Here is a 23,484-nt window from a genome sequence, read left to right as displayed (position 1 = left end):
TATACTGAAAGAAACCATCCTTTTTTGCCAGAGAGATAATGCTAGTAATCTGTTATTACCATTCCTAACTTTCATGATTCTGTGGGCTGTGTGTACTACTAATAATAATGGGTAAGTTTAAGAGGGAAGAGTGTAGACAGGGATGGGTTAAGGATGCCCCACAGTCATAAGCACTAAGAATAACTTTATATCTTCCTTCCTTGGTAAAGTTTGCTGAGATCTGTGAATGAAATGAGTTTATATAAAAGTTTAGTGCTACATCGTTTGTGTGAGAGAAATTTGATAGGAAGTGTGATAATAGCTCTTTTCAACTGTAGATCTCAAAACCCCCCTATCAAAGAGGTTAAGTGTGAGACTTCTCTTTAATTGAAGATGTCGGAATAACTGGGAAATGCATGAAGTTTTTGGTAGATTATTAATAGTCATTGGTGATTATGCTGCATTTGGAAAACTGACGCTAAGGTGAGGTTACATAACAACATAAGTAAATGGGCCGGTGCATGGAGCACAAATGTTCAAACTCGCCGATGGTTCGGTTTAGGCCTCTGTTATTCTGCAGCAGAATGTTGTGCTCTAATCTGACTCCATTTGTCTCACATCAAGTTGGTTAATGTTCATCTGTATTCCATCATGCGCATCGTAGCTGGCACGATTTGACCCGCATCAGTGCTGTGGCTCCCCATGTTAAACATCACTCTTCTGCATGTCCGCCATGAGGATGCTACAGACAGAATGGTTGAGAACATCAGGGCAGACCTGAGCTTACCGTTCTACACAGACCTCTTTGACTACCCAAGAATGTGCTTCTTGTCGAGACACCCGTTATAGGCAACTTCACCTGCCCAGATTTCTCTGTGACGTCAGTGTGGTGTGAATAATGGTCTACAGTGGACGTCAGAAACCAGTGTCTTATAACTGACCTGACCATGCGTTTACTCAGCTTTGATTTGCCATGCTGCTCATGGACCTTCTGAACCGTTTTTCAATGGGCCAGGGTCCGTGTGCAGCAAGCCATCATGCCTGGATCCAATGAAGGATCCTACATGCTGCTGTGTCCAAAGATAGACAGTGTCTCTCATTACTGACAATTGCCCTCTGACCAGTATTAGTTGTCCCCTGGAATTATTTGAGCCCCGGGTTCAGTTGTTCCCTCCCTTAGACTAGGGGTGGGACCTCTGGATACTCTCAGATCTCAATAGGTGACAAGATTGGTAGTTGTACTTTACTTTATAAAAACCAAACAAACAAACAAAAACCTTCCTCCTCACAGGAATAAACAGGAATAAAACTTTTAGTTGTTAAATGATTGCAGTGTTTTCTTTTTCACTGGTTTTTTAAATACTTTATACAAATATGAAAATAAACTACAACAGACACTGTTAATCAATTTTTTTTTAATTGACAGTACATTCTGATAAGAGTACCATTTAAGTTGTGTAAGTTAAGAAAAAGGATATGCTGCTTTCCTGTTAGCCCAGAAGTTCCTTTTAAAACTTTCTGAGGACAGCAGCAAAAATACTCTGTTGGAATTATTATTTATACAGGGTATTACCACGATACTAATTTAACCATAAATTCCTTTATTAAATCTAAAGGCTAGATGGTATTTATAAAATTGATCTAAACATGCCTAATAAGCCTAGATAATAAGCAATTTACTATATCCAAATAGCAACAAAACATTAATAAGCATTTGATCAAGATATTTACAAACAGGTTAAACCCAGGGATGCTTAGCCATATTGGTCATCTCCAGCTTGGTCAGGCAGATGTTACCATCCCTTGAAGAGTTTACTTTTTTTATATTCTTTAACCAACAATTTAGCTAATGCCAGATGAAGCCATTTTTTAAAATAATACATAAAACAAACTTAGAACCAATTACTTATTGCACCCAGTATCCAATTAAGTGTTTTATTTCTGTTACTTCAGCACAAACATTAAATATGAACACTGGTATTTCGAAGGGTCACTTCAACACAACAACTTTTTCTCATGATCTCACTCTTTTTGGTCCTGTACTTTGGTCTTATTGCTTATGCTAATATCCAACTCAATTTAAAGCCACTGTTTACCCAAATCTTCTAATGTGGGCCTATATTTCTATACCCTCCTTGTGCTTTCCATTGCTTGCTTTCTCTGCTCACACCTGCTTGTTCACACCCTTTTGCAGAGCCTGGTGAAAGTTGTGTACCAGAAACGAGTATTGTCAGATAACCAAGTAAAAAAACTGGAGTTTTGTCACACTAGTAGGTTCATAATTCTCAGATGAAAATGTAATTTTTAAGTGGATGGCATCTCTGAGACAAATGATTTTAGGTACGATGCATGTAACAACAAAATAAGTTAACTGATTGTTATAGTGTATATTTCAACTCATTCAACTTTCAAAATTCTGATTTTAATAATGGGATTTTTCATAGCTTTCTATAAGCCACCAAGAATCTGTCTGAAATTAAAAGGGCAATAATAGCAACACAGGAAAAAATAGAACAGTAGACTTATAACTCAGGATCTGATCCAAAGAATATTGAAGGTAATGGGAGCCTTTTTGTTCTCTTCAATAGACTTATGTATTAAGCATTCAGAGAGGACTGAGGAGTCAGGTAATTTTAAAAATAAATGGCAGACTGAGCGATATATAAGCAGTCTGTAACATGGTCTGAGTGAAAATGCTCTACTATTGGTGGCTAGCTCACATGGTAAGGAAAGTTTAAGATACTTCTGTCTCTTTTAACTAGAGGAATACAGTATCAATACAGAATTTTTCAGAATTGTTTAATATGTTCTTTTCAGACTTCTCTTTAGATTTTCCTCTCATCTCTTTTCTCTTGCCTATTTAAGTCTAAATGTTCTGCTCAGCACAAGTAGTAAAGATGGTATGGATCTAAATAATGCCCAAAGTATTTAAAGAACAAGAGTTTGTAGAAACCGGGAAAGAGTTTCAAACTCATTTGTCAGTGTGGAACTACTTCAGTTGGATAAGAAAATAGTTGTTTCATGCCTGGCCATTTTATCTTATTTTGCATTGTAGGAAAAAGTGTAGTTTTTGCCATGAGGAGAACACAACATGTTTAATGTTCTGCTTTTGGTTTACTGTACCTTTCTTTTGTTTTGATAACATTTAGTGAGAAATTTTTAAAGACACAAATGAGGGTTGGGTTTCCATTTTCCCCTTTGTACCTTTGAAAGCATCTTGTACTAGAAGAGGGACAGTTGATAATGTTTAATTTTTAACTCCTCTTGTGGTCTGTACTAGTTCACGGTGGTATGATCTTTGTTCATAATATTAATTATTTTGTGGGATCCGGTCTTTGTATTTTGGATCTCAGAATAGAATGAGAGAAATTTTTATCTTGCTCTTTTTAATATCTCTAAATGAAACTGGATTAAGAGGGTCTTCATTTTGTTGTTTAGGAAATCCACATTCTTCAATGTGTTAACAAAAAGTCAAGCAGCAGCAGAAAACTTCCCTTTCTGCACTATTGATCCAAATGAGAGTCGGGTGCCTGTGCCAGATGATAGGTTCGACTTCCTATGCCAGTACCATAAACCTCCAAGGTAACTCTAAATCTTATTTTTTTCCAACTAACAAAAACTGTCCTAAATTATTGTAAAAGATTAATGTCAGTTCAGTGTTGGCTTTTTTCTTTAATCACTTTCTTCTAAAGAGCGCTTCAGTGTGTGTGATTTTTAGTTTAGAATTAAGACCACTTGAAATGTACAAGTAATTGGAATCTAACTCCTTCCATGTGACATCTGTGATAGAACAATTAGGAACATAAGAATAGTCTGATCAGGAATGGCAATGTCGTCCAGTATCCTGTCTCCCCAGAGTGAACAATTATGATTTAAGCTGCCCATTGAGGATCTTTATCAGTTAGAGCTGGTTTATGGCATGATGGGTTTACATCTCTTATTTTTTATCCTATTTTAAAGTAAATGTATATGCTCTAATTGTCCCTAAAAATATTCCAATCCTTTTTTTAAAATTTTACTGAGTTCAGGGCCTCGATGATGTATTAGTGAGTTGCACAGGTGTGTTGTTTTTTTTTTTTTTTTTTTATCGCTTTGAAATTCTAGTTTTGAGGTTGCTGATGTAGCCAGATCATAATCAATGTAAAATAATCAGACAATAAATGTGGTGTATCTCTGCATTTCTATATATTTTGCACAGTCCCGGTTTGTTACAGCTCAATTTTTAGTACCAAATCAACAGCAGAACTAAAAGGGATAATAGTATCAGAGGGGTAGCTGTGTTAGTCTGAATCTGTAAAAAGCAACAGAGGGTCCTGTGGCACCTTTAAAGGTGCCACAGGACCCTCTGTAGCTTTTTAAAAGGGATAATGAAATTGTTGGCCAAGTATTAATTTCTTAAAACTTGCAAACCTGTTGCTATCTGTAATTGATAGGTACATATTTCTAATTCTTTTCAAATAGTTTTTCTAGTACTGGAAAATAAATTAGTATAGAGATCTTTGTTATAGATTTCTTCTAATATGATCACTGATAGCATAAGTAGTGCTATGCAGGATATAGAGTAAAGTTTTAATTCTTGCCCCAATGAGCTTGCAATCTAAGAAGACAAAACTACAAAATAGTTTATTGTAGACCAGACATAGTGTTTGCAAGGCATAATGGCTGTTTGTTTTTTAAATGTTGTCGTTTTCTTGAATCCTACTCCAAGACACAGTGGTGTATTAACACTGATGGGTTTTACGGAAGAATGATGTTTTGAGGAGGAGAAAGTAGGGGGTTGAAATCCTCCTGGGGTCTATGTTCTAAAGTGAAGGTGGTGACTTGGGTGAAAAAATCAAAGGGATAATTTTTTCTTGGTCTTATTGCAGTTTACTTCTGTTTAATTCAATTTCTGTTCTTTTTATAGAAGCAGTATTGACACTCTAAAGTAGCCAGTTAGTACTCTTTCCCACGTCTTAATATTACTGAATATTGTCATTTGGTAAACCTTTAGGCATAAATAGTAAAAATTATATGAAAGTCACAGTTTGAACAGCACTCTGATTCATTTTTACAAGCTTACTTGACTTTATAGATACTCAAAGGTTATGGGAATTAGACTGTTTCCCCTGCAGAATTGGGGCTGCAGAGCTGCTAGCCACTACTATGGGCCACTGGACTCTGCAGAGCCCAGCTTGCAGTGAGCAGAGTACCCAGCTTGGCGGGGATAGAGGCTCTGCATGCCCTGGCTGCTTCATCCTCATTCTCAAGGGGATGGGAGAGTGTCTGGGAAACCCAGCTCTGGCAAAGGGTGAGAAAGGGCAGGGCCACATCACACCACATTACCCGGCGGGACAGTAAAGAAGCTGGAGGGAGTAAAGGCTCTGGGGGTGCAGGTGTCTGGGCTGGTGGCTGCCCTGCGGCTGAGCTCTGGGGGTAGGAGGGTGCGAGTGTCCCCACAGTTGGGCTCTGGGGGAGGGGAGTTCAGGTGTCTGGGGGCCCCATCCAGCACCCCCCAACTGGAACTGGATTGTTGTAGGGGTTTCTTTAACTCTCTGCCCCTGGGAGGAATCTTTCATTGTGTGTATTGTTGACAAGTATCTTAAAAAAAAAAAAAAAAATTACCCAAATAATTGAAACTGGAGTGATTATACTGTTGTTTTGACAAATAAAATATGCAGAATTTTAAATTTTTTGGCAGCGAATTCCCCCAGGAGTAGGTATTGCTACCTTTACTTCTGCGGTGCCTTCAGAGCTGGGCAGCTGGAGAACGGCAGATGCTGGCTGGCCGCCCCGCTCTGAAAGCAGCCAGCAGCAACGCAGAAGTAAAGATGGCAATACCCTGCAATGACACGCTTATTTCTGCATTGCTGCTGGCAGTGGTGCTACCTTTAGAATTGAGTTCCTAGCTAGCAACTGCAGAGCTTCCTGCAGTAGGGGGAGGTTCCTGGAGGTGGGTCTGACCCAGTCCTGGGAGTGGTCCCTGTAGGGGAAGAGGAAGTCCTGTCCCTCACCAGCCTGGCCAGGACAAGTTTGTAGGAGCCCGTTGTACGGTAGGAGCCCTCGGCCATGGTGCCTCCAACTTTGGCCTTCCCTGGCTCCAGGCCCAGTGCCCTGGCACTCGAGGGTTAAATGGACCTTGGGCTGGCTGTATCTGGGGTTGACCACAGAGCCCCCACTTCCCAACCACAGCGCCCTGGGCGGTCGCCCACATTGCCCACCCATAAAGCTGGCTCTGCCCCCACCAAAAGTGGGGGGGCCCCCATCCATACCATGCCACCCTCACTTCTGTGCTGCTGCTGACAGCGGTGCTGCCTTCAGAGCTGGGTGTCCAGCCAGCAGCTGCTGCTCTCCAGCCGCCTAGCTCTGAAGGCAGTGCTACCGCCAGCAACAGCGCAGAAGTAAGGGTGGCAATATTGTAACCCCTCCATGGCCCCCTTTTGGGTTGAGACCTCCACAGTTACTTACACTGACATTTCAGATTTATCTGAAATCGTGAAATTTACAATTTTTAAAATCCTGTGACAGTGAATTTGACCAAAATGGGACTTGAATTTGGTAGGGCCCCACTTATTTTGCAACTTACACTCTTTTAAAATCTGCAGCCACAAACACTGTCGCATTCCTTTACAACAGACATTTGTTTCTTCTCCTACAGCCTGAATACAGTAATATCCTCTCCAAACTTAACAATTTAAATGTAGTTCTGTATACTATTTCTCTTGAAAGAAGGATACACAATGAATGTTTGGAGTTTCTCAACACTAGCATTTTACACTTTACTTACTTCAATAAACTTAGTTCAGCACCTCCAGACTTTGTGTTTACTCTATTGCCTAAACAGTTCCGTGCATCTTATTACACTGTAAATCATTATAAATCCACTTATTCAATAAGTTCAGAGTTAAGTCTGTATGTTTTGTGAACTTGAGAGAAGATTATAGGGTAGTGATTAATGAAGTGGTGGCTGCTTTTATTGTTTGTGTATAGTAAATGTATTTCAGTAATATTAAATGCAAGTTGTTTTTTTCTCTTGAAACTTTAAATAATATTGCAAACCAATAATTTGAAGTAGCTTTCAAATAAAAATTAGCAATAAAGAACAAAAGCAACTTATAACAAAAAAGACTGTCCTGAATCTCTTTATTTATTGGATTGTCAGATATTTGGGATGAGTTCCCCCCCCCCCCCCAAGTGCTCGCTGCTAGCCTAAATCTGCTCACGTTAAAATAAACAATGGTAGTTTTACTATTAATTTCAATGGGAACAGAATTAGGCCATCTCTGAGCCCTTTTGAAAATCATACCTGTGATCTCATATATACAACAATACTGTTTTTGTGTGTGTATTTTAAATAAAAAAAAAAAAAAAAAAAAAAGGGCATTTAACTCTACATAGGAATATACACAATTTATCTGGATAAAGCACTGCCATTTCGGCAACCGTATAGGATAATCCATCTTGTAGAGAAACTTTGGCCTGTAAATTTATGTGGATCTGGAAACGTATATATGATTACATAAAATCATCTTACATTGGCCCCAAAACAAGTTGAAGTGCAAGATAAACAAAATGAGGCCAAAGAAAGTCAGCTTGTGTGTGACGCCTATAGTCTGGCGTTAAAAATACATAATGTGCCAGCAGTGAAAAAGAATTTAAAGACCACAATTTGGACTGTGGTTTTTTTTTTGCCTGGCAGGAGAGAGCAAATTTTAGTTCCAGTAGTGTATTTTGTTGCTTTGGTAACCTTGTATTTAATCTCTAAAAACCAGGTATCTACAGTAGATTCATCCTGATTCCCTTACGTCTCTTATTTTCTTATTAACAAGATGTTTTTCTTAATAAGATGGTGCAGACAATCATGAACCTTTCATTTTTACTTCAAGTTCTTGCTCATGTCCATTCAACTTAGGTGTGTGTGCTTGCCACCTGGACTGGTGCTAGAAGTTTTTCCCTCTACAGTATCCGTAGGGGACCGGCTCTGGCGCCCCCTGGAGTGGCATGCACATGCCGCGCTATATAGGGCGCTGCCAGTTCCCCCTACCCTCAGTTCCTTCTTGCCACCAGTGACGGTGCTGGAACTGTTGCTGCTCTTTCGTATGAACTACACCTCTACCCCAATATAACGCGACCTGATATAACCCAAATTCGGATATAATGCGGTAAAGCAGCGCTCCGGGGGGGCGGGGCTGCGCACTCCGGTGGATCAAAGCAAGTTCGATATAATGTGGTTTCACCTATAATGCGGTAAGATTTTTTTTTGGCTCCCGAGGACAGCGTTGTATCGGAGTAGAGGTGTAGTTATTTCTTGTATTATAGTGTGTATAGTTTTCTGTTAGTGTTTATAAATCTCTTAGCTATAGTTAGAGACTTCGTAGGTACTGAATGGGACTTTGCCTCAGGACGGGGCATGCCCCAGTTCCCAGGCTTTAAGCCCTGTGATCACCGCAAGAGGCCCATGCCCATTAATGATCCACATAGCAGTAGTCTGTGTTGCTTGGGCGAAGGGCACATTAGTGAAAAGTGCAAAATTTGCAAGTCTGTCAAGCCAAGGACTAAGAAGGAGCGTGATATTCATTTAAGAGCTCTCCTTATGGAGTCTGCCCTCACCCCGGCACTGGAGCAAGACTCCGACTCGGTGCTGGGCACTGTGACCTTGGTATGCAGCGCCCCACGGTCCCCATCCATGGCTCCAACCAAGAAGATGGTGCGAGGCTGGTCTCCAAACTCCTGCAAGGGAAAGGATAAGACTGGGTGCGAGCAAGGTCCCATGTCGGGCAACTCTTCACCCCCGTTGGGATCTCTGGTTCGAGATCCAGTGTAGCGATGTAGACTAACCTGCTCCCCGCCGGCCACCCCGGATAGTGGCAGAGGTCTCCATCAGCTCTGGGTACCATCCATGCCAGAGGCTCTGCAGGCGGCGCAGGAGATCATGTGCCACCCACACCGGCTCCTGTGGTTCCCCGGTCACAGGGTAAACCTGCGTTCAGACTGCTTCGGTCCCCACCTCAGTGGCACCATTCCCCATCGTGGGGAATGTCCCGCCAGCGCTCGCCCTCCTGTAGCCGCCACACATGTGATCGTGAAAGGCAGTGCAGTGCAGCCCCATTTGGTCCCCGGATCTTGGGCACAGGCAGAGATGCTTGAGGCGCAGCTCAGTGGCTACCAGGTGCAGACCTTTGAAGGCACGCGGCCCCCGGCAGGAGTACCGGTCCTGGCACCTGGTATCTCCGAGACCATGGTACTGCTCCAGGGACCCGTCGAGGGAGCGACGTTACCGTTCCTCAGACCCTCACCGATCCTCTAGGACAGTGATTCTCAAACTTTTGTACTGGTGACCCCTTTCACACAGCAAGCCTCTGAGTGTGACCCCCCCCCCCTTATAAATTAACACTTTTTTTTATATATTTAACACCATTATAAATGATGGAGGCAAAGCAGGGTTTAGGGTGGAGGCTGACAGCTCGCAACCCCCCACATAATAACCTCACAACCCCCTGTTTGAGGGCATCTCCATGTGCGGGTGCTTCCTGGCACCGGGCCAGTTCTGACTCCCGGTCCCACTCCTCATCCCGGTACCGCTCATCAAGTGCGAGACGTAGGTCGCCGGGCTCCAATCCATCGAGTGCCTCCGATCTGTAAAACCCCACTCTGGATTGGACTCCAGGCGGAGTAAGCAGCACGAGTCGGGACAGAGCCACCTTTCTGCTCTGTCCCGCTTGCCTGGGAGCGACCGCTTAGGATCCAGCCCTGGTTTGGAGCGAGGTTTCCTGATGGAGGGACAAACTCCAGTACCAGCAGTACTGGCTATGTTGTCTGCACCGAAACTGGCCCCGTGGCCTCCGGCACAGTGGCCGGTGGCATGATACCCATGGAACCTATGGGGGTTCACCCAGCCCTCCCAGACCGCCTGCTCAGTGTCTGGAGGCTTGGAAAGACCAGCTGCCTCTCTCTCCCGCTCTCCTCCAGTGCACAAAGCCTCGGGTACAAGGACCCCGCAGGTCCAAGAGGGAGCAGGGGAACAAGCCACTGGGCCACCAATGGTTGTGGAGGACCCTACGGCACTGGCATCTTCATAGTCATCGCCAGACGAGGCTATAACAGGAGCTCCCTCCCCAGGTTCCTCTGGATGATGCTAAAGCGCACCAGGAACTACTGAAGAGGGTCACTGCCAACCTGGGTCTTCAGGCGGAGGAGCCTTCAGACTCTCTGTTTGATGTCCTCTGCTTCACAGCCTTGGCCATGGTGGCTCTTCCCCTTCATGATGGGGTCTCTAAGATCACTAATGCACTGTGGCAAACTCCCTCCTCCCTGCCACCCATTTCCAAGAGGGCAGAGTGCAAGTACTTTCTGCCATCCAAAGGCCATGAGTACCTGTACACCCACCCGGCTCCGAACTCCCTAGTGATAGAAGTGGTTAACCACTGGGAGCGACAAGGTCAACCCCTAAGAACAAAGACTCCAAGAGACTAGACTTGTTTGGGTGTAAGGTTTATTCGTTCTCTAGTCTCAAGTTGAGGGTGGCCAACCATCAAGCCCTCCTGGGACGCTATGATTTTAACATGTGGCAAGCCATGGCCGAGTTCAAGGGCTCTCTTCCTGAAGCTTCTAGGACGGGGTTCCGGGCAATTATGGAAGAGGGCACGACTGCAGCCAGGGCGACTCTCCAAGCAGCGTCTGATGCGGCAGACACTGCCGCCCTTACCATGGCTTCGGCCGTCGCCAAGCACCGGGCATCCTGGCTACTCCTCTCTGGCTTGTCCACGGAGGCTCAGCGGTCGATGCAATACCTTCCCTTTGATGGGCAAGCCTTGTTTACAGAACAGACTGACAGAAAGCTCCATCGCCTAAAGGACTCCCGCACGACCCTTAAAACTCTAGGCCTGTGCGTTCCCATCCTTGCCCACAAGGTACAAACCATAGTAGCCTCGGGGCCAGGGGAACCACCCTCACCAGGAGCCTCCCCATAAGAAATCTAGAGGCTACAAGGGGTGTCCTAGCCAACAGCCTTTGCAGGCCTCTCAGTTGAGCTTGACCTGCAATAAGCAGGCGGGCAAGCGCTTATTTTGAGGGTATGCCTGAGGACGATCTACTGGACTGTTCCCAGGATCCTCCCTCCCCTATTTTTGCCAGCTGCCTTTCTCCTTTCCTCCTTGCATGGGCACCTATAACATCAGACCGATGGCTCCTTCAGTACGGTGGCGCGGGGTTATACCCTTCAGTTACTTTCTACTCCTTCCCATCCTCCTTCCCGTCCCTCTTCAGGGACCCTTCTCACGAGAGTTTCCTTGTGCAGGAGGCATTGGGGTTACTGCAGCTAGGTGTGGTGCAGGTTGTTCCTCCAGAGTACCAGGAACAAGGAGTTCTGTTCCCGCTACTCTTTAAATCCCAAAGGCCAAGGGTGGTCTGCAACGTATCCTGGACCTGCGAGACTTGAACCGCTTCCTAGCGAAGGTGAAGTTCCGCATGGTCTCCCTGGCCTCTATCATCCCCTCCCTGGATCCGAGAGACTCGTACACCGCCCTCGATCTGAAAGATGCGTACTTTCACATTGTCATCTTTGAGGGAACCAGACACTTCCTCTGGTTTACGGTAGGTCCCAACCACTATCAGCTTGTGGTCCTCCCGTTTGGCCTAGCGACAGCACCACAGGTATTTACCAAGTGCATGTCGGTGGTGGCTGCTTACCTCAGGCGTCGGGGTGTCCAGATCTACCCATACCTACACGACTGGCTAGTCAAGGGCAGCTCCAGGTCCAAAGGGATGTCGCGATGCTGTTAGCCACTTGCCATCGCCGTGGCCTGTAGATAAACAGCAAAAAATCCATGTTAGTTCTGGTACAGAGGATAGAGTTAATCAGAGCGGTGCTCGACTCGACCTGTGCCAGGGCGTTCCTGCCACTGGAGAGATTTAGAGCACTGACGGACCTCATTGCGGACGCCTCCACGTTTCCTCTGACCATGCCCAGGGTGTGCCTGTGCCTCTAGGTCACATGGCAGCGTGCACATATGTGGTGCACCACGCCAGGCTCCAGATGTGACCCCTGCAGTATTGGCTGGTGACCATCTACTCCTAGTCCAGGGACCACCTGGAAAAGGTCATTACTATCCCCGCAATGATACTTGCCTCACTGCGATGGTGGACTGACCCCGGGAAAGTCCTGGAAGGAGTTCCCTTTGTCAGCACTCCGCACTCAGTCGACTTGGTTTTGGACACCCCTGACCTCGGCTGAGGGAGCGCACCTCGGCACCCTCCAGACCCAAGATAGTCGTTCCCCGAGGAAACGACGCTACACATAAACATCAAAGAGCTCAGAGCAGCACGCAGAGCGTGCACTGTCTTTCTTCCTCACCTGTCGGGCAGAGTGGTCAGAGTCCTGACGGACAATACAGCCTCAATGTTCTATATCAACAGACAAGGGGGAGCGCGATCCTCGGCCCTCTGTCAAGAGGCACTCTATCTCTGGGACTCCTGCATCGGCCATGGAATCCACCTAGAAGCATGTCCCCTTCTAGGTGCCAAGACCACACTAGCAGATCAGCTAAGCAGGGACTTTTCCTCTCACCACGAGTGGGTGCTCCATCCGGAGGTAGCTGGCACAACCTTCCAGAAGTGGGGAACTCCCCAAGTGGATTTGTTCACCACCAGGCAGAACAGGTGGTGCCACAGGTTTTGCTCCAGATGGGGTCGGCAAGGACAAGGGCTCCCTCTCTGACGCCTTCCTCCTGCCGTGGGCAGGAAGCCTGATGTATGCATTCCCTCCAATTCCGCTCATCAGCAAGGTCCTAGCGAAAATCAAGAGAGACCAGGCTCAGGTTGTCATGATCGCCCCAGCATAGCTTCTCCAGCGTTGATTCGGGATGCTGTAGAGCTGCTTAGTTTTCCCTCCATGGCCCCTGCCTACTGACCGGATCTGCTGTCACAGGATCATGGTAGATTCTTGCACCCCAACCTCGCGTCCCTCCACCTCATGGCGTTGATGTTGTGTAGCTGAACCCTGAGGAACGGGCCTCCTCTAGAGTAGAAAGCCCTCAACTAGACAGACTTATCTGGCAAAGTAGAGGAGGTTCTCCTGTTGGGCGGCTGAACGGGGCATCTCCCCTTGGCGTTCTTCCATGCAGTCGATCTTAGACTACCTGCTTCGTTTGAGGAACCAGGGCCAGGCACACTCCTCTATCTGGGTGCATCTGGCAGCCATTTCTGCCTTGCATCCACCAATCCAGGGGCAGACGGTGTTCTCCCATGACATGACAGTCATGTTCTTCAGAGGCCTCGAGACTTCATCATCAAGTTTGGTCCCCAGCCCCTCAGTAGAATCTCAACTTGGTTCTGTCCAGCCTCACAGGCCTGCCCTTTGAGTCTTTGGCCTTGTGCTCCCTGTCTCACCTATCGTGGAAGGTAGCTTTCCTGGTGGCGGTGACGTTAGGGAGGCAAGTCTCCAAGCTGCGAGTGCTGACCTCAGAACTGCCATACACGGTCTTCTGTAAGGACAAGGTCCTACACCAGTTCCACCTGGCCTTCCTTCCCAAGGTGGTGTCTACTTCCACATGAGTCAGGACATCTTCCTTCTGGTCTTCTACCCTAAGCCCCATGAGACTAGTGAAGAGAGGCGCCTTCACACTTTGGACGTAAGAAGGGCCCTGGCTTTCTACCTATATCAGACAAAGCCTTTCCGTAAGCTTTTCATGTCTACAGCTGATAGGATGAAGGGCCTCCCAGTGTCCTCGCAGAGGATTTCTAACTGGATCACCTCTTGCATTTGGACCTGCTATGAGTTGGTGGGAGTCCTGCCGCTGCCAATCATCAGAGCCCACTTGACCAGAGTGCAGGCATATTCGGCAGTCTTCCTGGCACACTTCCTGATTTCAGGATGGGAGGGATAGCTCAGTGGTTTGAGCATTGGCCTGCTAAACCTAGAGTTGTGAGTTCAATCCTTGAGGGGGCAATTTAGGGATCTGGGACAAAAATCTGTCTGGGGCTTGGTCCTGCTTTGAGCAGGGGGTTGGACTAGATCTCCTGAGGTCCCTTCCAACCCTGCTATTCTATGACTCTATGACATCTGTCGAGCTGCGATGTGGTCCTTGGTGCACATGTTCACAGCTCACTATGCCATCACTCAGCAGACCAGGGATGACGCTGGGTTCGGCAGAGCTGTGTTGTAATCTACACGTCTGTGAACTCCTACCCACCTCTAAGGGTACTGCTTGGGAGTCACCTAAGTTGAATGGACATGAGCAAGCACTCGAAGAAGAAATGGCAATTACTTTTTCCATAACTGGTGTTCGAGATGTGTTGCTCATGTCCATTCCACAGCCTGCCCTCCTTCCTCGCTGTCGGAGTTTCTGGCAAGAAGGAACTGAGGGTGGGGGGAACCGGCGGCACCCTATATACAGTGGCATGTGCGTGCCATTCCAGGGGGCACTGGAGCCGGTCCCCTACGGATACTACTGAGTGAAAAACTTCCGGCACCAGTGCACACACTTAAGTTGAACAGACATGAGCAACACATCTCGAACACCAGTTACGGAAAAGGTTATCTTTTTCTTATGAGTAACTCATTTACATGTACCTAGTCTATTGAGTTTCCCAGTTTCATAATTCACTTGCTATAAGGCAAACTCAAGCAAAAATCTTTTGTTATCCATCAATGCAATGTAGAAAATAGCTGTCAGGAAACTTTTTTCTCTGACAGGAACTCAGCCTTAGCACCCAATTCCTCTGAATCTGCCTCTAGGTGCTTCTCAGAGCTATAGAAGGTACTTGTAACAGCTTTTCTAAATTGGTTTCAAGCCAAATCTTGCAACGTTTCTCAAATCATAGGACTGGAAGGGACCTCGAGAGGTCATCTAGTCCAGTCCCCTGCACTCATGGCAGGACCAAGTATTATCTAGACCAGTGGTTCCCAAACGGGTTCGTGAACCCCTGGGGGTTCGCAAAATGTTACGGGGTTCTTGGGGGGGAAAAATTCCCTAATGGCAGACAGAGCTGTCCCTAGGAACCCCGGGCAGCACGGGGCCAGCAGCCTGGAGCCCCTGGACTTCCAAGAACTAAGCAGATCAAAGCAACCATATCTATCGCACTGAGGAGATTTAAACTTCAAGACTCCTTATAAGAACTGGAAAGGGAGATGGATAGTTTTTGCTGTTTTTAAAATAGGCAGCTAGTATTGTTTTTAAAATAATTTATGAAGAACAAGTTTAAGCTTTGTTGTAATGTGCGTTGTTTGCCTGGGTTGCTCAAGACCTGAATGCTTGTGTAGGAGGAACTCTTTGAGTTGGCTTCTTTAATACCTTCATGCTGTTTCACATCTGATACTCCTTGATGAAACATAGGAGCCTTGTCTTATAACAGGCTTATTCAAAGTGATACAAGCTACAAAAGTGAGATGTTGGAAGAGTGTTGCCGTTTTCATAATGTAATAAAAATACTGTATTATTGCTTATTACACACTAATGATAAATAATAATTATGTCATTATAAACAAATGTTATATTTCCAAGATCGCTGCTTTTATAATTTATACTCAGGTAAAGGAGACAATCCCTGGAAATATTCATTTTTAGGAGGGGGTTCGCGAGACTTGACATTTTAGTGAAAGGGATTCACAGGTTGTTAAAGTTTGGGAACCATTGCTCTAGACCATCCCTCACAGGTGTTTGTCTAACCTGCTCTTAAAAATCTCCAATGATGGAGATTCCCCAACCTCCCTAGGTAATTTATTCCAGTGCTTAACCACTCTGACAGTTAAGAAGTTTTTCCTAATGTCCAACCTAAACCACCTTTGTTGCAATTTAAGCCCATTTCTTCTTGTCGTATCCTTGGAGGTTAAGAAGAACAATTCTTCTCCCTCTTCCTTATAACAACCTTTTATGTACTTGAAAACTGTTATATCCCCTCTTAATCTTCTCTTCTCCAGACTAAACAAACCCAATTTTTTTCAGTCTTCCCTCATAGGTCATGGTTTCTAGACCTTTAATCATTTTTGTTGCTCTTCTCTGGACTCTCTCCAATTTGTCCACATCTTTCCTGAAATGTGGCACCCAGAACTGGACACAATACTCCAGTTGAGGCCTAATCAGCACAGAGTAGAGCAGAGAATTACTTCTTGTGTCTTGCTTAGTACACTCTTGCTAATACATCCCAGAATGATGTTTGCTTTTTTGCAACAGTGTTACACTGTTGACTCATTAAGCTTGTGGCCCCCCATGACCCCCCGGAACCCTTTCTGTAGTACTCCTTCTTAGGCAGTCATTTCCCATTTTGTATGTGTGCAAGTGATTGTTCCTTCCTAAATGAAGTACTTTGCATTTTTCCTTATTGAATTTCATCCTATTTACTTCAGACCATTTCTCCAGTCCAGGTCATTTTTAATTTTAATGTTTTCCTCCAAAGCACTTGCAACCCCTCCCACCTTGGCATTGTCCGCAAACTTTAGAAGTGTACGCGCTATGCTATTATCTAAATCATTGATGAATATATTGAACAGAACCAGAGTCAGAACTGATCCCTGCGGGACCCCACTTGTTTTGTCCTTCCAGTATGACTGAAGGGAAGGTACTCTCTGGGAATGGTTTTCCAACCAGTTTTGTACTCCCCTTATAGTAGCTACATCTAGTTGCATTTCCCTAGTTTGTTAATGAGAAGGTCATGCGAGGCAGTATCAAAAGCTTTACTAAAGTCAAGATATAACACATCTACCACTTCCCTCCTATACACAATGCTTGTTACCCTGTCAAAGAAAGCTATCAGGTTGGTTTGACACAATTTGTTCTTGACCAATCCATGCTGACTGTTACTTATCACCTTATTATCTTCTAGATAGTTGCAAATTGATTGCTTAATTATTTGCTCCATTATCTTTCTGGGTAGAGAAGTTAAACTGACTGGTCTGTAATTTCCCGGGTTGTCCTTATTTCCCTTTTTATAGATTGGCACTATGTTTGCCCTTTTCCAGTCTTCTGGAATTTCTCCCATCTTCCATGACTTTTCAAAGATAGTTGCTAATGGCTCAGATATCTCCTCAGTCAGCTCCTTGAGTATTCTAGGATGCATTTCGTCGGGCCCTGGTGACTTGAAGACATCTAATTTGTCCAAGTAATTTTTAACTTGTTCTTTTCCTATTTTAGCCTCTGATCTTACCTCATTTTCACTGGCATTCACTATTGTTAGATGTCCAATCACCACCAACCTTCCTGTTGGAAACTGAAACGAAGTCATTAAGCACCTCTGCCACTTTCACTTTTTCTGTTATTCTCTTTCCTCTCCCCCCCCCCCCCCCATTGAGTAATGCAGCCATCCGGGGGCTTTTTCATGCAGTCACAGCCTTTTGGGCAGTGACTGGGGGGGGCAAAGCAGTGTTAATAAACATACAGATATCTTTGTTTCTGTGGGGAAAAAAAAACAAAAACCAAAAAACTTACTAGCTGGCAAGTCTTTAATAATCATAATAATTAAAAAAAGGCAACCAAAAAAGCAGGAGAAACGACAACAAAAGAAGACAAGAACATGAAAAGCACATTATTTGTTTCTATTCTGTTTAGGTCCAGTAAAGAATAGAGACAAGTGTACATTATTATTATTATTTATTGAGTCTGCAATAAAAACCTACATAAATGAATTACAATGATTTGGACATGTGTATGTGCATTTTTATTTGTTTTTCCTAAAGTTAATTAAGGCCATGTCTACGCTGCACTTTCATAGTTACAACTTTTGTCGCTCAGAGGTGTGAACACCCCTCCTCCTGCTTCAGAACGACAAAAGTTTTAACAATGAAAAGCACCGGTGTGGACAGCGCTTTTTTGGCTGGAGACACTCTCCCGGTGACTAAGCTAATGCCTCTTGTTGGGGGTGGTTTTATTTTCACTGGGAGAGCTCTCCCCCAGCAAAAAAGAGCGGCTGTGCTGTGCACCTTAAAATGGCGTGGTTGCAGCGGCACAGCCGCACCGTTGTAAAGTGCACAGTGTAGATATAGCTTAAGTATTTTAGGGAAAATTGTCAGAGCAGCCACGAAAAAATTTCTTGTGAGAATCCGTAGAGGGTGCTGTCCTAATGTGGTTCCAGGGTGGAGGAGGGAAAGTGCAATCTTTTTTTCTTTGTGGAAGCAAGCCCAAATACATTAAAATAACTGGGAAGACCACTAAATAGAGTTCTGCAGTCTTCACAGTCATTCTTGGGAGCTGTCTTGGTATAAAGTGCTTCTGGGTGTTATGTGCTAAATACGGCATGCTGCTGCTGCTACCTGTTCCATTGTTGGCTGCTACTCATCGTGTCTCCAGGTGGACTGCTGATAGGAAGCATGGCATAAGGCTAGAAATGCTGTGTAGGAAACATTCTTTGTTTGGAAAAAGTCTTTATTGATGATTCAGAAATCTGTTTGCAGCATTACCGTCGAAAGAGTGACTATTATTTAAAAATAAATCTTTTAGCAAGGTCTCATTTTTAAGGCTGAGTCAGTAACAGCACCAAATATATTTATTTATAGTTCTCTATGGTTTTGCCAAACCCAGTTGTGATGGGCACTTGGCTGATGCTAAATTCTCATAAGGAGAAGCTTAGTTTTTAAAGCTTCCGTTTTGAGTCACAGAAGGCAGATCATTAAAATCATAGAATATCAGGGTTGGAAGGGACCTCCGGAGATCATCTAGTCCAACCCCCTGCTCAAAGCAGGACAATTCCCCAGACAGGTGTGTGGTGGGTGGCTTCTTTTTTTTTTTTTTAACACACCCCAGTTCCTTAAGTGGCCCTCTCAAGGATTGAGCTCACTGGGTTTAGCAGGCCAGTGCTCAAACCACTGAGCTATCCCTCCCAGATGTGAAGAGCTTTTAATTTGCTCATTATATGGATACGGTATACTTCACCTACAAAACTGAGCCCAACAAATACATTTACATGACAAATTTTTGAGGTCCTTGCGATGTCCAAAATCTGCTCTAGCTTTTCAATGGTCATTATTTTAAAGTTCCCACTCAAACACAAACTAACTAAGCTTGGTTAAAAAGAAAAGTGTTGAAATGTCAAAGCTATAAAGGCAGCAGCTGTCAAGTCAGTGAAGTCTGTTGGTGCCAGTTTGCTTGGCTTAATCAGAACAGAAGTGCAGGCACTCATGTATCTGAAAACTAAGTCAGGAAAAAGCCAAGTGGACTGCATTATATTTTCAAGCCTTTGGCAGGTGCTTAAAGCACTCCAAAATTGCTACAGGAGCAGATCAGCTAATACTTTTGTGACTGACCTTAACGAAAAGAAAACAAACCATGTAAGTTCTGAGAGAGGGCAGCCTTTAAGAGGTACAGATGAAAGACAGATTAACTTTAAATTTGGATCAGTATAACAAAGCTGAAGTGTTGTTTATTGATCATTGCTTAAGAAAACTTGCACAGCTACCAGAAGAACATGAGTGCTATGCCTGATAAGTATAATTCTTTCATATATCTGACAGGGACTGTGCTTATATATTGGTGTAAGGAAAATCATGCCATTTATTAACTTGAATATTTGCTTTACTTACTGCCCTCCAATGAGAGCATTAGTAGGCAACCCATGGCTATCTACTATTTAAAGAGGGACTTCCCTCATCTACTCTACCTCAAACAGAAACTTGTATGAACAGATGAACCTGGCACTGTGACCTGAAGATAAATAACTAATTTGGGCTCTTCCAGACAGATGCAGGAAGACTGGAGACGTCCTCCAGAATTAAAATCTGAGGACTTTTCAGCAAATGCACCGGATGATATCAACTGCTGGGATGGCTCATATATAGAGAATTAACCTCATGTTTGCAGGACCCTGGATCAAATATCATTTAGTAGGCTAAAAACCAATGCCTTTAATTGCACTAGTAAGCAGATAGGAAATAAGTGCAAAGCCACAGCATTAAGGAATCTACATTAATCAACTTTATAAAGTGAAGCAGGTAGACTACTGGAAGCTTCAAATAGTCTAAACTGCAAGTAGTCTTCAGGGATAGCCTTATGTAGATTGGCATGCATAATCCTAAATACATTTGATAAAAGGGCATATTGCTGTGACCTGGTGCATCTCCAAGAAAAAAGGTTGCAATCGCCGAACTAAGATCAGGTGTAAAAATATGCTTTTGGCTATTGCTGCAACCTGAGAAGCCAGAAGCACTTGTAAGGGACCCTTGGGATGCAAACTTCTGTTTCAAATTGCGGGGTGTGTGCAAGCTCTCTCAAAAGAGGAAACAAACGTAGCACCCACCAAACCCACTAGTATAATTTCTGTCTTGTATTTGAGCTAAATCCAAATATATTATGCAATCTCTTTTCTAAAGACTTTGCTACAAATGTGTAACATCTTGTAGTACTGCATAGGCCATCTATGAAAACAACTTGAGAAATACGTTGTCAAACATGCTCAAGCAACATGAAACAGATGAAAGTATTGTGTGGCTGTATGTAGGGATTTAAGTCGCAAGTGTGAATTTATAGAGGCGTTGCTTTCCGAGAAATTCAGTTACTTGTAGATAATCTCTTCTTCCAAGAGTGGTCAGATTGAGAGTTTTCAGGGGGAAGGGGAAGTGTAAGGTAGTACTTGTCCAAACTCTCTTCCCAAGACTAGATATGTACACTTGAAATGCTAAAAAGAGATGCTGCTGTGAGTTGTATGTGTGGCTGTTTGGAGTATGATCATGCGTGATTGCTTGGTTCCACTGCATCCTTCAGGGTTGTCTGCTTTGTCAGGGCAAGGGGAATAAATTGTGATATTCTCCCAAGACCACCTGTTCTTGATGCAAAAATGTGCTCTCATTCAGAGTAGCTCGTGCAGATCTTCATAGTATTCTTTCCTCTTCTTTCTTCCATGCTTTGAGCAGTGAAATACTTTAAATGTCAATATTGTTAATTATCATTACTAGCATCTGAGTTAAGATCCATTGAGGTGAATGAGGCAGTTCTTTAAGCTATAATTTTAGTCCCTCTGCAAATTCAGCAGACATTGTATCAGTTACGCTCTGTACACTCTTTGAAGATTGTCTTCACAACCATAGCAAACTAGAACCCCTTTTTTTTAAATGAAAGTTGAAATTCTAGAGAACTAAAAAGCAGCTTGGCGGAGGTGCCAGTACATGCCACCATGCCAATTCAATGCTTTCAAAGATAAACTTTCAGTGTCAGTTGTGCTTTAATGATGTATATTACTGTAAACATGCTGCTATCACTCGGTACTTAGGATCTGAAAATAATATATCGCTTATATACTCATAGAACTCATTCTTCAATTGATCAAGTTATTTCTAACTTTCAAATCAGTAGCATATGCATGTGAATACTGTAAGCAAAACTGTGCATAAAATAGCTTAATATTAAAGTACAACAGACACTCAAAGGAAGAATGAACTTTGTTAATATAATTTTAGATTGGGTTATATGAAAAACACAAATTGTATACAGTGCTACTTAAGATATGAAAATAAAACAAAAATTTGTTAATTTGCTAATACTAGTCTAGAAATGTGATCTTTCAGTTATAGGTTGAGATGGCAGAACTACTGTTTTGAGGTGTCTCTCTCCAAAGGCAAACCAAAACCATCTGGCTAAATGTATAATATGTGAACTGCTGACAGTTTTAAAATACATGGGCCATCCTTAGTTTTTTTTCAGTTTTGAAAGACTTTGCTGATTTGTAATTCCTTTATACTTCCAGTGGTATTTCCCCATTTTAACTGATACTAATCTTAAAAATGGAAGAAACTGTGAGATGCCTGTATGCAGGGCTGGCTTCAGCATTTTTGCCGCCCCAAGCGGTGAGAGGAGAAAAAAAAAAGCCACGATCGGCGGCACTTTGGCGGCAGCTCTACCACCGCCGCTTCGTTGTTCGGCAATTCGGCGGAAGGCCCTTCCCTCCGAGAGGGACTGAGTGTCTTGCTACCGAAGACCTGAACATGCCGCCCCTTCTTTCCTTTGGCAGCCCCAAGCACCTGCTTCCTTCGCTGGTGCCTGGAGCCAGCCCTGCCTGTATGCACCATAAAGAAGGCAACTTCTCATGACTCAGATACTGGGCAATTATGAAAATTAAGTTAGCTAAATTTGTGAGAGAAATGTAAAATCATAGTGTTTTTTGAGACCGTATGTCATCATTCAATAACAATAAAAACAAGGGATCAGAGAAGGTTGCATATTCAGTATTAACATTGGCATTCCTGACATGCATGCCTAACTGCAACCTTAATATCGTATTTAATATTATTTTGCATTTAATCTGTGAATGATAGTGACTTTGTATATCAGTGTTACAATGATACACCCCAGTCTATCACCTCCATCAATTAGGTGGCTGTCATGCTGTCTGGAGTAGTTCACGACCATGAATGCCAACCTTAAGGCAGACTGTCAAAAAGCAGGACAGACACCCCAAACTGTTTTGTATTTTCTCTAATTAGATTTTACTAACCCAGTAACAAATGTGAACTCCTGAAACAGTATGACACTGCTTTGGAGTCAGACAGTTCCCTTGGGCACTCCTGCCACTCAGGTAAGCTGGACTTAGTGATAGTTGGTTGCCATACACCAAAGATGACAAAAGATTCAGGTTGCTTCCAGTCCCAGCAGACCAATCACTTATCCTAGGTCAATTTGTACCTCAGATGTCATATCAAAGACAATGCTTGTAGCAAATCCTATAGTAAACTAAGGCTTTATTAACTAGGACAAAGAAATGAGAATTTATTTACAGATTAAAGCAGGTAAACACATATACACAAATGAGTTGTAGTAATCTCTCAGCACCCAGGTTGACCCTGGGGATCTCTGCTTCTGTTTCATAGCTCCAGCCCTGTCAGAGTCCAAACAGTAAAAGAGATGGAAAAATTCTTGTTCACTGTCTTTATTTCCTTCTTCCAGAATTCAAACTAATGGGATGACCCTTTTGCATGTAGCCTGTGGAGGGTCAATTAGCAAAGTCTTTGTATCGTGATGTCCCACAGTTGGCCATTTAGTTTTGATACTCCTTCCTGATGGCAAGAGATGATTCCATCTGACAGGTTGCCAGTTTCAGGGCAAACATTTTTTACAGTTATAAAGCAAAAACGTGCATCTTTATCACATGCTGTATGGTAATATTTAAATGAGATTAACTTACAAGCATTTCATAAAGTCTAAACATGTTTAAAAGTTCAGTACCCATCTTAATCATACTAATGCACATTGCTGGTTTGCAGCAATGAATTTGTCAGTGCTTGGCTGAGGCCTAAAGCCTTGGCAAGAGCTGGCATCTTGTTTGCCAGCATCACAGTTGCACCTCCTGTTTCTGATAATACTACAGTTGGATTTAGTGGGACGGATAGTAAATGTTGACCTTCAGGCCTATAATCTGGAAATAGCATTTTTCCCTTCACAATTCTGGACATCTTTGCTCAGAGATTTTCCTTTAGCAGTGTCTGTTCAGCCCATGCATGTGCTCTATGCAACCTTGTGCTGCACACCGAGGGTATTTGGGACTTTGTGTGTGAACTGCTCACAGTTCCTTCTACTGCCTTAGCCTCAGATGGAACACGAGTGTGTCCACCTT

General features: G+C 43.8%; 1 protein-coding gene across 3 annotated transcripts in view; it reads left to right on the top strand.

Moving 5' to 3' along the window:
* Nucleotides 1-23,484, top strand: part of OLA1 (Obg like ATPase 1) — a 205,585-nt gene that overhangs the window by 1,712 nt on the left and 180,389 nt on the right. For 2 of the 3 annotated variants that reach the window (XM_065413132.1, XM_065413129.1), the window contains one exon: nt 3,418-3,561. In XM_065413132.1, coding sequence (XP_065269204.1) covers nt 3,418-3,561 — 144 coding nt within the window. Of the gene's footprint in view, nt 1-3,417; nt 3,562-23,484 lie in introns of those variants that run through there. The other variant, XM_065413130.1, reaches the window with a different exon arrangement.

The sequence above is a fragment of the Emys orbicularis genome, chromosome 11, assembly GCF_028017835.1.
Source record: "Emys orbicularis isolate rEmyOrb1 chromosome 11, rEmyOrb1.hap1, whole genome shotgun sequence".
NCBI lineage: Eukaryota > Metazoa > Chordata > Testudines > Emydidae > Emys > Emys orbicularis.
The sequence above is the reverse complement of the archived record's forward strand: the minus strand, read 5'-3'. Positions and strand labels throughout refer to the sequence as shown.